This window comes from Pollachius pollachius (assembly GCF_949987615.1).
Source record: "Pollachius pollachius genome assembly, chromosome: 4".
Taxonomy (NCBI): Eukaryota; Metazoa; Chordata; class Actinopteri; order Gadiformes; family Gadidae; genus Pollachius; species Pollachius pollachius.
In genome coordinates this window covers 5,599,101-5,614,575 of record NC_136937.1, presented here as the reverse complement: position 1 = coordinate 5,614,575, position 15,475 = coordinate 5,599,101, and the positions used below count along the sequence as shown (strand labels likewise).

The window sequence follows — 15,475 nt, the reverse complement described above, 5'->3', positions numbered from 1 at the left end:
GTAATATACTATTTATTTTTCCCTTGAATCACAGAAAAAGCCTTCCGTCCTTTGAATGACCTTGAAGGGCGGTCATGTTTTCAGAAAACCTTCCTGTGAGATTTGAGCGGCACATTTGTTGGGAGCCGGTCGGGGGCCTGCCCCAAGCTGAAGACATGACTGTACACACCTGCGCCCAAGTTTTAATAACTTATATTTACCCAAACCTAAAAAATGTAGGTGTTCAATGATCTCTGGGTATTGGACTTTCCGACCCACACTGGACTTCCACAGTCCAACAGAACCCCCTCATTGCGGCAGTATTTGCTTTTCAGTTGTAATATACTATTTATTTTTCCCTTGAATCACAGAAAAAGCCTTCCGTCCTGTGAATGACATGTGTTCCAAACATGCCCATAGGTTTCCCTGAAACCCTATATATATCCCAGATATAGTAGTAGTTAATATATATTTCTTCTTTTATATGATTTACTTTATTTTTTATTATTAATTAATTGGTTGGCTTCAAGTAACCCACACCCCTTTAATACATTTTTGGGTGACTTTAACAATTATTACCCCGGCTGCCTTAATTAATTTGCGCCACTATCACTTGCCATATCTTATCACGATGAAAAGCAATTGACGTGTACCGCGTTATTTAGATTACTTTGTTAAATTCTGTGAGCTGACAGGATAACTAAGACGGCTTAAACCCAGTTTCAGCGTGCGGTCGCTACAAGGGTTCTAACGGTCACACTATCTGCACTTTAAAAAGCGATTGCGCATCTACATCGATCGGTACGGTAAAGCGCTTTTGCTACGACAGGTATTCTTGGTGCATACCAGTGCAACTCGTAAACTCAGGAATGTGCACCCGAATGGCCACGAAAGTTGTTTAAGACGGGAATTATCCATTTTTTCCCTGATTTTTATTTGCTGAAATACTTACCCATTACCCAATATGCAATTCAATGTTATCTTGACATTCAATTCACACAATGAAAAATCCCCGCATAAGGTCTTGAACCCTGGTCTACCCCATATAACAGCAGCTCTTACCACTTACAACGTTATTAAGCAGTGTTGGAAATCCTTTTTTACATTCGAAGACTGTGTGTGTGAGAGAGAGGAGGGTAATTTGAGTGTCAGTGCGTGAGACTGGGCCCCTCTGACCTTAACGTAATCGTATGCAAACCAATTTACGCTCAGTAAATAAGATCACCAATGTTCCCACTGCGGGCGAGATAATGGCGGTGAGGATTACTGGCTTGTCTTACGGTTGACCTTTAAATGCATCCAGACCATTTAGAGGTTCAGTGTTTCAGTGCAGGTGGTGTCACAATGAGCCAGAGAGCCGGGATCTAAGATTATCTTTGATTTTTAATAGGACAATAATTACAGGATATACATAACGTTTCATTGAAACAAGAGTGTAACACAGTGGGCCCTTCCTCCTCAACATCATCCTCCTCTTCCTGCTGCTCAGCGCGGCCCACGTGGTCATCAGGTCACAAACGGCGTGCTGTTTTTACACCACAGGTCTTGTGTTTCAATCGGGGGCTTAAAACTCGGCCGTGTTTGCTGAGGTCGACATTAACAACATGGTAGTGGGAGAGGGGGTCACATAATCAACACAGTGGGACGACTCGGTCAACGGTACCCGAAACCCTAAGGCTTCTTCAACGGTAAAAATCAACAGGACTAAAATTCATCAGCTTGATGGTTTTTTTTTGACTTTGGGACTCCAACGTGTTAAACTGCGATAATAGCAAAAAATAAAAACAAAAAAAATAAGGTAAAAACAAAAAGCGTATATACAGTTGAACTCAATATATGTACATATATACATACAATATTATATAAATATAGTAAAATAGATTAAATTACATTGATTTAAACTTCCATAAATAGTCGGTGAGTGATAACGGTTTGGATGGTCCGATAGCGTTGGAAGCCCAGTGTACCGACAGAAGTAGTGACGGACGTGAGGAGCGCAGACAACAAAGTCTCCAGCTCGAACGAAAATGACCGGTTTAAAAAGCACGAACCGGTACAACCGCACGAATAAAAAATAAAAAAAAATGGCGTGGGGGCTGGGGGGAGACCGACTCCTAACCATGACCAGCACTCCCCTAAGCGTTGCGATGCGAGCAGGTTTTTGTAACAGTTGACACAATGTGTGGTCATGTGCAGCCTTGCTAGTTGGGGTAGTAGACCCCAAGTGTTTAAAACGTAAAAACAATACAGGTACGTTATAACCACTGCATGTGGTCCGATTCAGATAACTCTCTGGTGCAGCAAACACGGCCTCTGGGTAGAGGCAGGGCTGGGAGGTTGTCCGAGCCCGTAAGCAGTAGTGTCTTGGGTGTGAGTACACATTCTCCCCAAATAAGATCGAGTCGGTTATAAAGAGTAACGTTAAATACAGTTCTGAAAACACTGGCGCCCTCTGGTGGGAGATACCCATACTGCCCCCACCAGGGCTTCGACAAGGCAGGAGTTGTCGACTTTAACACGAGAGGTTTTACAGGTGAAGCCAGAAATCAAACCGGTACCAAAGTTATGCCACTTGTACCAAATACTGATAGGTGGTGCAGCAGGCCAGAACCATCAGAACGGACCCAGACTTTCTGTTTGTTCACAAGTGCTTTTCAATATACAATAACAAAGTTTTTCAAATGCATCTTTTGGCAAAGTAAAAAACTGAATAAACGATCAAATAGTACACAAACGTACAAAAAATAACGAAAAACGCAGTTGGAAGGAGCTGTAGTTTGTCGTGGGGGTAATTTATGTGTTCAAGGATAATCCGAGTCAGATTCCAGAGACGAGTTTGCTTTGGGTTTTGAGGATGCAGGCAGCAGGTCACGGTCACACACACAATACAGTACCTGAATATCGTCTGAATATCTCAACTGCCATGCATCCCTGTTTGAGGCACCTTCAGATGATGTTTTTTTGTCGCATTTCTTTGCTGAATTTAGCCGTAAATACTTGTAAAATAAAAAAATAGAAATTGCGGTTAGCGAAACGACAACATTAAAAAAACGAGGGATGCACCGATACCAGAACTCGGAGCGATACTGTGCTCAGGCACTCGTACTCAGAAAACTCCTCCGATACAACCACCAGGTACCACTTTACGTATCGTGACGTAACGTTACAGAGCCAGTGTACCCAGAACCGTTTAGCAACCTTTCGGTTACAAGACAACTGCTCTACCTCCTGAGCTAAGCCGACCCATATATGTTATATGATGCCATTTCATAATTTTTTTAAATCTCAGTGTTCGAATTTCAACTGAAACAGTGAGTTGACTGTCTCTTTAAACTGTCATCGTAACATTAAGTATCGGTACTCGGTACCGGCAGGTACCCAAATTCAATCGGTGCAGCCCTAAAAAAAAAAAGACGAAAAACAAACAATTGAAACAAACGAGCGAAACATGAAAAAAAAAAAAAGTTAAAAGGTAAAATCCGTTCTTTGCGGTCTAACACCACATACTGTACACAGTTCAGTTACATTCTGGTGAAATGGCGTGGTCTTCGCCCCAGGGGTCAGGGTGTTGTAGGAGCTGAGCGAGTGATGCTCTGCTGCCCCCGGTGGCGGGGCTGGTGGGCGCAGGCGGACTAGTGCTTGCCGTCAGTGTTGCTGGTCGAGGTCCAGTCGTGGACGATGAGGGTCAGGGTGCTGAACATGACCAGGATCCCACAGATGAGGAAGATGGTGGCCTGGGGAGAGACACGGAGAGGGCGAGGGATGAGCCTTTGTCCCACCCGTCTTTACCATCACATGACATGCATGCATTATAAATCCATTTATACAAATTAAAATAATTGCTCTCCCAGATGGCAAATGACCAACATTATAAAGAGGAAATCTCGAAGGTCTCCATCGATTTGATTTCAGTCAGTCATTTAAATCTCTATAACGAAATGTTAAATCTCTGATTCAAACATAGGTTCCCCAGAAGATTAACCAGATCTTTGCGACTTTAATCTACGGCTACGAAGATCTGGAGCAACGTCACATTCAGGCCTGACGTCAACCATGGAAGTGCTCTGCGTTCCGGGGGCTCTTGAACATACCCCGATCTTCTGCACAGATTTCATGGACTCCTTCTTGACCAGCTTGATGTAGAACGCCGACGGCAGGATGAAGATCAGCATGGCTGCGGCCGAGGCACCTGAGGGCAGACGACAGCGGTTAAGGCACACCATCACGCGCTGACACGTACGCAACAGCGAAGACGTCCAACGCACACATACGCACACATGCAGACACACATACGCACACATGCAGACACACCTACGCACACATGAGGACTGCATGCGTCAGTATTGTGCACATGTTTCAAAAGGCTCTCTCACACACATGCTACAGAACACACACTTAAGAACACACGCTAATGAACACACACATAGAATGCAACATGTTTAATAGCCTAACTTTCAAATAGATGGGAAAAAACATGAACGTCTGATTCGCAATAACGAGGCATAGTGTTACGAGTGGCGTATATGTGTGCGCGAGAATGGCAGTGTGTGTGTCTGTGAGCGACGTCAACGAGTGAGTTGACGAGCGAGGAGAGTGAGCGGTAGCGTGTGTGTGTGTGTCTAGTGAAGAAACAAACGAGTCCGGTAGACTAAAGTACCCAGCCTGTCAATAATCGGTGGCCGCTTCATTCCGACCTATAAGCAGACCAACTGCCGGTCAAAGCACACAAAACACTAGAGACAGGGATCACACAGGCTATTTTTGCGCGCTTGGCCCACTCTGGATAAATGTCGTTCATATTGCATATGAGGACTTCGCAGGCTGTGGAGAAATGCAATCCTCTGCAGCCACGGAGTGCTGTCATCACAGTGAGGGCATCTCGTCGCAGACTTACGGAATCGATAAGAGGAGCGGTGTCAGCAGACTATTATTTAGACAGATTATTAGCAAATTTCCATCGGACAATTTGACCAGAGAGATACAATTTTGTCTGACATTACATTTTTCTATTACCGGACAACGGACAACCCTGGCACTAACAGCTCATATCACATGGCTGGATCTGGACTCGAGGATAATGGGAGTTAGAAAGGGCGTGTCGCACCGCAAGACAGGTTCGTGGCTTTGAGTGTCGCGATTTCGGTTTCGATACGCATATCGTTACAGCCCTACTACACATACACACTGATGAACACGCGCTTACAAAAACACATCCATCTGCACATTTCTAATGACGTCTTTGGTTCCTTAACACACACACACACACACACACACACACACACACACACACACACACACACACACACACACACACACACACACACACACACACACACACACACACACACACACACACACACACACACACACGGCTCACCGATGAAGCCGAAGATGTCCTTGATGGTGGGCACGAAGATGACCAGCAGGTTGGTGCTGGCCAGAAGGAACACGGTGATGATGATGTGGCGAACCCAGCTGAACTCCTTGGACGCACACAGCAGCTGGTTGACTGAGGTACGGATCTACAGAGAGAGAGAGAGAGAGAGAGAGGGGAATGTGACCTTTGACCTCCTTCATCAACACATTCTGAATGGTCTGTGATCCGATTAGTGGAATTCGGACAGTTAAGACTACTAGCAGTAGACTGTAAACTACAGTTGTCTTAATGTGAAGTGATCAACTGCTCCCCTGGCGGACGGAATCAGGAGGACATAAGGAATTACTACTGTGTTTCTATTTCTGTGTGTTTGTGTATGTGTGCGTCTGTGTGTGTGTGTGTGTGTGTGTGTGAGAGTGTGACTTACGGGGAACAGCACCACGGGCACGGTGAGAGTGACTGCGGTCAGCACGGCCAGGCGTACGATGAGCAGGATCAGGTCGTTCTTGTACACCTTGGAATAGGTGTGCAGCAGCTCAGGCTCAACGTGCACTGAGGGCAGAGAGAGCAGAGGTGTCATTACAGACGCAGTGCCTCACCCGATGGACAGCACGGCGCTCAAATGCCACCAGACACAAGGGGGGTGGGCTTAGCTCGGGTCGGCTGGTGACCGGAAGGTCGCTAGTTTGATCCCTGGCTCCTGCTAGTGTCGAGGTGTCCCTGAGCAAGACACCCTCAGCCTAACTGCTCCCGTCCAGCTTGTTGTCGCCTTGCATGGTGGACACCACTGTCGGTGTGTTAAATAAAAGCGCTAGATGCCCTAATAGTTAATGTAAAACCCCTCTTAGATGGAACTTGCCACCCGGCGGTGGAAACAGCGCCTTCTCTGGTCAAAAGCCCTCAAATTGTTTAACACCTAACAACCAACACTTAACATGTGATCGCCAACGATCACATGTGAGTGGTTATAAAACCGGTTTGTTTTGAATCAACATGCCCCTCTGTGTTATCTCCACGCTATGCTATCTGGGTGTTTCTGGGAAACGGTCGGAGCCCGCGTACGAAGAGGGACACTTGGGGGTGGGGCAGCTGCACCTGCAGACCGGTTCTCTCAGGATCTCCAACACCGGTCTGAACTGGATGAGTGCCTGTTTGCATGGGCAACGACCATTTGTTCGTTTTTTCCCAAGCCAGGTTGTGACACTGTCGGTTCCACCAGGTCAGCAACTCGTAGCGATTTTCAATATTGATATTCGAGTCGGGCTACATTCCAACCGTACTCCCGTGTTGCCAGTACATTTTTTCTACGTGACTTTGCTCTGAAAAGATTTCAAAACTCTGCTGCTACGCCCCCTGCATACTCGCCAAAAACCAGAAGCCGGCGAAGAATCATGACATCTAAAATATAATAATATTATTACGATAATATATATTAAATATGATAATATTACCTGTGCACATATATACACACACACACACACACACACACACACACACAGATTAAGGGGGGATGGGTGGGGGGATACTCACCATTGAAGGTCAGATATCCGAACAGAGCGGCCAGCAGATACATGATGAACATGGCCAGGAATGACACGTTGGCCACGCCCTGCATCTTCTTGCGGGACCGGCTGGACAGGGGAGGGAGGGAAGGTGATATTATTAGACACAACACCGATACAGCCCTATGTCCCTCTTGGTCCTCCAGTTCCGCCAAGGTCTTCCCATCGAGCCAATGAAACACACAGTACAACCCCCCTCTCCCCCTCTGTGTGTGTGTGTGTGTGTGTGTGTGTGTGTGTGTGTGTGTGCAGCACTTACTCCTTGAGCTCCTCGTACATGGGGAGGATGGCAGGGTGGCAGACGAAGGCAAAGGTGAGGATAGGAACAGCGTAGACGGTCTGAAACACAAGAACCCACGGTGGTCAGACTCAACAAACCCCACCTTATTTAAATGTCCCCACAACACACATGTCCTACTTTGTGGGGACGTTCACCTTACAACACACACACTCTTATGTTTCCCACTTTGTGGGGACGTTCACCTGACAACACATACACAGACACTCCAATGTTTCCCCCATTGTGGGGACGTTCATCGGACACAAACACTCCAATGCGTACCATTTTGTGAGGACACTCACCTGGGAGTTGAAGACAAAGTATTTGGGAGTGCAGACGTCCTCGCTGTAGTCCACCGCCGACTCGTTGATGAGTGCCAGCGTGCTGTTGAGCATGGCCGTTACCGTGGCGTTCTCGACGTTGAAGTGCAGAGGACAAGACAGCTGAGTCTTCTTGTACATCACCTGTGCAGAAAGATGTTGGTGTACCATTTTAATTATATTCATAAATTACATTAAAATTTCCGGTTACAGTTGATTCATATCATGAATCACGAATCAAGGCTTGTAGGCGTTATTGGACGCCTTATGCATTCTTTGTTCGCAATCGTTGGCAGTTACTGCGTGACATGCGGTTTCCCTGCCATTTTGTATTCATGAACCATCTTGTTTCAGTCCGTGAAACCTGTCCGTCCCTCACTCGGGCTTTTAAGGAAGTTGTGCAAGAAAAACCTGAAACCCATCAAACGCATGCCAGCCCGGTTACCATGACAACAGGCAGACCGGTGGTGGTGTGGGTGGGTGGGTTGGGGTTGGGGGGGGGGGGGGGGGGGGGTCTACTCACCACAATTAGGAAGAAGACCATGCAGAGCAGGGAGAAACCACTCGTGTAGCCAAGGTAACCTGGGAGGGGGGGAAACATGAGAGTGCATACCGTTTTTTAATTGCGTTTAATCTTGGAACGAGGCACTGAGGCACTGTACTTAACGACAATGGGGACAGTGTGCGTGTGTGTGTGTGTGTACTACGTTTGTATTTCTTGTTTCCCTGCATGCAGGAAGCACTTGAATTGCAAAATCTTTAGTTCTTATCTCTTTTTTGTGTGTCAACCAACTGTTTCAACACCTTTCACATCAAGGAACAAACACGCGCACGCACGCACGCACGCACGCACGCACACGCACACGCACACACACTTACCCAGGTTCCTGAGCAGTGAGAGGGGCAGGATGATGACCATAGACACGATGATCACCAGGTAGTCTCCGTTCAGGTACCATTCTCTGTAACGCAACGGGAAAGCACGTTAGCTACACACACACACAGACACACACTCCTAATGACACTGTTTTACAACAGAGCACACAGAGTTCCCTTTGTGAGGCCTCCTGCCGCGACTCGTTAAGACTGCCTCGCCTTAACGTGCCGGGCTAGCCCACATCTGGACTGGAGCTATTGAACGCACACGTCTGCATGGAGACTGCAGCGTGCACAGGAAGAGCCAGGAGACAGGAAAACTACAGGCAGGCACTGAGGAGAGAGAGGCCGGGCAGGAGACTCCCATCAATGTTTGATGAGGAGAGTGAGGTCCCTGTGCCCGTATCCAGGTGGAACCAGAAGCTTCTCAAAGACTCTCTCTCTTCTCCCTATTTCTCTCTCTCTCTCTCTCTCTCTCTCTCTCTCTCTCTCTCTCTCTCTCTCTCTCTCTCTCTCTCTCTCTCTCTCTCTCTCTCTCTCTCTCTCTCTCTCTCTCTCTCTCTCTCTCTCTCTCTCTCTCTCTCTCTCTCTCTCTCTCTCTCTCTCTCTCTCACCCCTGGCACTTGAAAAAAAAACAACAACCATCAGCCATTTTATCTGATGTACATCACTTCCCCGTCGAGCGCACTAACCAACATTGACACACACACACACACACACACTTACCCATTGTTCCCCACAAAGGATTCGATGACGAGGGGAAGCTCGTATTTCACGATATAAAGGTAGCTGGACATGGCTGCAAGGGGGAGAGAACAGCAGTTAGCTCAGTCCTCAGTAGAGTAACGGTACACTACAGACCAAACCTCCGACCAGCACACACACACACACACACACACACACACCACATACACACACATAGCAGAGCACACAGATATTTGGCTCGCACACCAGTGTTATTCCCAGAAAAAACACTTGCCAAATGACTCAAGTCCTGACTGGAAGCTTGTTGCCCGGAAATAGTTATTCTGGACCATGACGGAAACGTCGTATTTTCCCCTATTTAGTCAACGTTTCCACACTCGGACAGGGCACCATTGTGTTGAACCAGGCCAACAGGGATACATACTAGCAAAGCAGGTTTCCTTATGAATGCAAACACCTCCTTAGTACGCTCAAAAGTAGCAGTCTCCAGAGCAGCTGAAGTCCTAGTACGCTCCACAGTAAGGCCTATTTTGGTTCTCCTAACTACGACTATGAAACAGTGTTATTCCCGCCCTGCTAGACCCGGCGGCCATGTGCCCTTACCTCCGATGTTCTGCATGGTGATGGAGCAGGAGGCTGCCAGTTTACCGGGCATGCCGAAGGCCTTGTAGCCCAGCTGTTCATACACCAGGGAGCCTGTGTGGAGGAGCGGAGAGAGCCGTCGGTGTGTGTCAAGCAGTCGCTGCTGGAGCTTTGAAAGCTGCCCTCTCTGATACCTTCATACAACCCCCCCCCTCCCGAACCCTCACTTTAAACCGTCTGTCAAATACTAGACCCGAAAGAATACACGAATAAAATCATCATCTTGCAGTACGCTGTACTCTCTCGCTCAATGTCGCCGGCCCGCTCCCTGGGGAGGGGGTGGGGAGACCAATAGATTTTAAGGATCGGTTGTTTCCATGGTGACGGCCTTACCTCCTTCGTTGGCGGTCTTCAGCAGCAGGTGAACAGAGTACAGGGAGAAGATGGCCACCGCTACCAGCAGGATCCTGTGGAGCCCAAAAAGGAAGGGAACGTTAGCCCTTAGCTAACGCTAACAACACCACAACTGTCCCAGGAGCAGGTCCTGTAGTGCCACCGAGTAGTCCATGAGGAAGGGTAACCCGCGTGGCCCGAGCTCTAGATGAGTCACAAAATGACTCGACCAGTAGATGTTATATAGAGGTCACAAGCATTTCACATGAGAGTTATTACATTCACAACCGCACAGGTCACATGAGAGTTATTACATTCACAACCGCACAGGTCACATGAGAGTTATTACATTCACAATCACACAGTCCCATCTACTTCATCCCTAAACTGCTCAGATTTAAACCTTCCATCGGAAAACTAAGGGTCCGAACTCTCTCTTTTGGACGTGAGCGCTCACGGCAGGAAGGATCGCAGGTCCGTTCCCGATGTCTGCGGCCGTTAGCATAATCCTCTAATAACTTTATCAGCCTCCCTTGCTACTGAATCAACGCAGAGTCAAACAGCCGTGAGATAACCTGTTTAATAAAGGGCTTGTTTGAGCACCGCCACGTCAAGTGTTTACTAGCGCCAAGTGGCTTGCAAAGAGAGATAGAGAGATAGAGTGTGAGGGCCTAGAGAGAGAGAGAGGGGCAGAGAGAGAGACAGAGAGATAGAGTGTGAGGGCCTAGAGAGAGGGGGAGAGAGAGAGACAGAGAGAGAGAGATAGAGAGCGAGAGAGAGCAAGAGAGGTTTTTGATGACACAAGCCGTAAACCTCCATTCTAATCCTACAGACCACAGATCGCACATCACCACCCCCCACCACCCCCGCCCAAGACGGAACTCTTTTAACCAAAAAGCTGCAGCGAGCGAGCGAGCGAGCGAGCGAAAGAGAGAGAGAGAGGGGGTACCCTGCCATTGCCCAGTGGGAGGGTTTTGCGGCCCGCTGGCTATGATAAACCCCACCCTATCTCCACTAAACGCTAAGGTTGGCAAACACACACACACACACACACACACACACACACACACACACACACCCGTTGGGCCCTTTTATCTAACCAGTGTGCATGAGCACACCCTAAAAGACTTTGACGTTTGGGAGTGGCCTTTCCAGTGAATTCCTCTGATCTGTGTTCTGTGGCAAGAGGCGAGGAAGTGATGATCTTTGATTCAGGACTGACCGCTGGTGACCCTGCAGAGTCCGGACGCCTCTGACCCCCCCGTCCACCGGTCTGTGACCTCACCCAGAGGGCCGGGGGGGACGCGGTGTTCACCGGCTCTCTGCCAGAGCAGCGTCAGACAATTTAGACCTTGAGTGGACTAGCATCTGACCCGGGAGACACGCGCACGTGCACACGCATGTACTCACACACGCGCATGTGCACACGCACGTACTCACGAACACACACTCACTCGCGCACACACACACACACGCACTCACACACACTGAGCGTTTCGGCGGCACTTTGGCGGGACACTCACACGAAGAGGGCGATGCCGGTGTTGGCCATGGCGTAGGACAGGCCCAGGATTCCGCTGCCCATGATGGCGTTGCCCAAGTTAAACACCGACATCCCAAACGACGCGTTTCCTTGGTGCTAAAGGTGAAGAGAATTCAGATGAATGTCGTCGTATTTATGAACACAATGTTTTTTTGTTGTTGGGATAAACGGGAATATATGTACAACACACTGAAATGTGTTTAATTCCGTAATAATTCAGATGTAACGTTTCTTTTCCTTACGTATTCTGTCTCATATTTCTTCTTGCCCAGGTTGTTGTCGGGGAGAAAGTTCTGGTTCTCTGCGTCATCATTGGCCGTGTAGCTGCTGCTGTCGGACAGAACACCAACATCATCATCATCATCACCATCATCACCCTCATCCTCATCATGTACAGTATGAGGGGCACTGACGGCACCATGACTCATTAAACCTCATACATTATTAACATGTATTATATTAACGAGTGTTTACCCGTCAATGGGGACCTTCTGGCCGTCCGGGTAGCTGAACTCGTTGGAGCTGCCGCTGCTGTCCTCTCCCTGGGAGATGTTGAAGCGGCTCATCTCCGTCTTGGTGGCGGGTTGTTTCATTCTGTACACGCGAGGTAAACACAGCCGCATTAACACGGGTCCGAGTCTGGTATGCGTCAAGCATCAGGGGCCCATATAAACACACACAAACGCACGCAGACGTGCGTATGTGTATGTGCGTGCGTGTGTGTATGTATGCGCGTCTTGTCACACCGCGCGCGCCCCTCCTTTAAATAATCAATAGAGAGGGGAGCGCGCGCCGCAGAACGAGTCGAATTTGGACCACGTGACCCGTTCGGGAGGGAGGGGGGAGGGGGGGAGCCAGTGGAAAAATACCAGACCGGCGTCTAGGTCTAGATCTCATCACCAGCGAGCGGCCGAAAAGCCGCATTAGACCCAGCGGTTCTGGAACCTTCTTCTCACTAACAACGTTTATAACAACGTCATTTCATTCAAAACTAGTTTTAGCAAACAGGCTTAGCATCTCTAAGGGGGTTTATAATACGAGGTGTTTTATTTTTAAACGATGGCAATGAGTGAGACTGTCAGGCGCGGGCTTTTTCTAAAAGAAACACCTTCCACACTTAGAACCTTTTGTCCGTTATGCCGTTTCTGGGCTTCATCATTGCGGGGAACCGCGGGCCATGCGTAACAGGTGCGTCTCGGAGGAGCGGTCAGGTTTAATGACATTATCTCCACCGCTGGTTCCGATAGAAACAATAGGCACGTGCTCTTCATGTTCTTAATATGGGCATGGCAGTGTTTGGCGCAGCGGCCGGTCCCGTTCCAACAGAGCCCGGTGATGAGCTTTAAATACACCATTAGAGAGAATAGCAGTCCCCAACCCCGTGTTTCAGTGAAGGCCTTTTCTTAGAATTGTAATAAAGTAATAAGGCCTCGCCTGTGGTATTCTGGTGAGACGGTAGAAAGACCATTTAAAGTGTCTCAGCCTTGACACTTAATTAACCCATCAAGCGCCTGATATTCAGCATTTTTACTAATATTATTATTAATATTCCCTCTCACCCCTCAGACATCTCAGCCTCTCACAAGAATGATGAAATGAATGAAGTGGGCCTTCTGCCTGACACCCTGTAGTCTGCTCTTATCATTGCATCATTTATCTCAATTTACCGGCCCACGGTTTGAATGAACCACAGGGGGTGGCCTACGGTGTGTTGACAAACCATTAAAAAAAATTAAACACACTGGGAATCACGTTATGGGACAGAAGCAGAATAATAAGAGGAGGGATGACTGAGTCCATTCATATCTGGGCGATGAGCGCCTATGCATTCGCCGGTGTGACGGTAACCGGTAAACTGTAAGAGACGAGTCTTACCTTGAGGATGGACGCCAGTAATGTCCTTTTTGGGAAACACAAAAGCTTTACGTCCGGACGATTTATTCGTAGTCTACAAAAAACGGTTCCCAGAGTCTTCTTTTGAGCGAACGGATCCTTGAGATCTTCTGAGGAGGATGACTATAAAAATAAAACACTGTTGATACTGGCCTGTACTGGGCGCTGCTAGTGACACGAAACCAGTTCAACCACTGAGCTCAAAGAAAGAGACGCTTTGGTTTGGTTAATTTAATTCTCCGTTTCCCGGAGATGTTTGGGGGAAGTGTCTGACGGTGTTCTGCTCAATGAGCAAGGGTGAGCTCCACCTTTTATGGGCCCGCCTGTCAACGTTGCATCATCCAGGGAGGGCGGGGCTTATCAGGGTGGCGGAAGAAAGAGGGGGGGGGGGGGGGGGGGGGGGGGGGGGGGGTCTGGAATAGACCTCGTGACTCTTTGTATACCAACAGGAGACTTCCCCCCCGTCAGACCCGAAGCAACGCCCGGATGTGACGGAAACCGATCAGGCGTGAATGTGTGTTATTATAGGCGTGTGGAATGGAGTTATGCTGCTTGGTTTTGTGAATATGTGGAAGACTAACGCGCTGAGTTAAAATAAATACTAAATATGTGTTATATATGTGTTATGTGTAAAGTAAAACAACATTCTGCAGGACTATAATAACACCTATTCACATTGGATCCATTTCATGCCATAGTAATAGTAATACTGGTCTAATACATCGTCCGAGGTCTTAATATAAGCGAAATATATACATATAATAACACATAACACATATTCACACCTCATCCGTGTAATGCCATACTATGACCGTCTCTACTGCCTATGTATTTTTCTTTTACATAAATATAAAAATCGATTCAATATTCAAATTCAAAAAGATAGAGAGAGCCATCTGAGTATGAGTCTCGCGGCTCTTTGTAAGGTCACAAGCCCGCGGAACACGGTTCATTACGGGCCTGATAATCCAGGTGGACCTCAGAGATAAAGACACCATGGTTGTCACAGAGAATCAGCGTGTGAGCGGAGCATCAAAGCGGACCTCCCCCCACCCCGCCTCCAACCCGCGGTCATGTGACACCGGCTCAAGAATCGCACCATCAAATCGTATCATTATTATATCATACCGGGAGGACACCGACCCCGGGTCCTCTCATGTGTCCCGGAGCCCCCTCTCACCGGGGAACGTGTACGTGTAGCCTTCAACACAAGGGTCTGCTCTGGGTTTCCATCTCACAACTGGGAGGACAAACAAACCTTGTGTTTACTTAATGGCGCTGGCGTCGCATGTCGAGCAGCGGTAATTTCCGCCGCATTCCTGCATCGCGATCGCGTCCCGTAAATTACCGTAACTCCGAAATAAAGTGCAAGGAATAATTAGGAGCAAGCTTTATGTAACGACATAAACGCAGAGAATATTCGTACAGCAAATAATATCGTGGCTTTCTGGTCTGGGGACAGGGGATAATCACCAAAACATTGATGTTGTGTGTGTGTGTGTGTGCAGGGAAACTGCTCACAGATCAATCATTGAGCAATGGGGAACCGACGATGTAGTCCAAAGTCACCTTGCAATGACAATGCATCTTTTGGTTTACCCAGATGAAACAGGTTTTATCTGGGCCTCGACTACGATTTCCTCACAAACAATCAAATTCCAAATCCAACGTTGTTTTTTTAGAAGAAGCTACAACTGCTGCTTTGTTGCAATGCTCCACCTCACTTCCTGTTTCCCGTTCACTTCCTGTTTTGTCAAACTCCCGCCATCCATTTAACCATGATGAGCAGGAAACAGTGAGCAAGCCTCTGTGGTTTTGTTATGACGCTTTCACTATGTTTTCATGATACACACGGGGCTACGAGGGCCGCGCGCTACCAAAGCCTCCACATCTTTGCTCACTTATCTTATCTTTTTCAAAGTTTTTTTATTTATATATATATATATATATATATATTACATATAT

At 47.8% G+C, this 15,475-nt stretch overlaps 1 protein-coding gene across 2 annotated transcripts; it reads right to left on the bottom strand.

Annotated features, from left to right (window-relative positions):
* Positions 1 to 1,344: 1,344 nt before the first annotated feature.
* On the bottom strand, positions 1,345 to 13,780 carry slc38a2 (solute carrier family 38 member 2). Of its 2 annotated transcripts, none has more exons than XM_079735166.1 (16): positions 13,493 to 13,780; positions 12,092 to 12,211; positions 11,860 to 11,947; positions 11,598 to 11,713; positions 10,075 to 10,148; positions 9,703 to 9,795; positions 9,121 to 9,193; positions 8,398 to 8,480; positions 8,042 to 8,100; positions 7,501 to 7,662; positions 7,178 to 7,257; positions 6,887 to 6,987; positions 5,784 to 5,908; positions 5,357 to 5,501; positions 4,071 to 4,168; positions 1,345 to 3,713 (listed from the first exon to the last, which is right to left on the bottom strand). In XM_079735166.1, the coding sequence occupies exons 2-16, from the start codon at positions 12,208 to 12,210 to the stop codon at positions 3,612 to 3,614; spliced, it is 1,518 nt and encodes a 505-aa protein (XP_079591292.1). In that variant the 5' UTR covers position 12,211; positions 13,493 to 13,780; the 3' UTR covers positions 1,345 to 3,611. The 2 variants fall into 2 exon arrangements, with proteins under 2 accessions (XP_079591292.1, XP_079591293.1); XM_079735167.1 differs by having other exon boundaries at positions 11,860 to 11,944.
* Between the last annotated feature and the right edge of the window lie 1,695 nt (positions 13,781 to 15,475).

What these genes read in the sequence shown, in the direction of transcription:
- slc38a2 (XM_079735166.1), bottom strand. Translation starts at nt 12,210, where the DNA reads ATGAAACAACCCGCCACCAAGACGGAGATGAGCCGCTTCAACATCTCC. An exon ending in ACCGGCATCGCCCTCTTCGT is followed by an intron (nt 10,149 to 11,597) that starts GTGAGTGTCCCG and finishes TGGGCTCCACAG; the next exon opens with GATCCTGCTGGTAGCGGTGG. An exon ending in TCCTTTGTGGGGAACAATGG is followed by an intron (nt 8,481 to 9,120) that starts GTAAGTGTGTGT and finishes GTTGCGTTACAG; the next exon opens with AGAATGGTACCTGAACGGAG.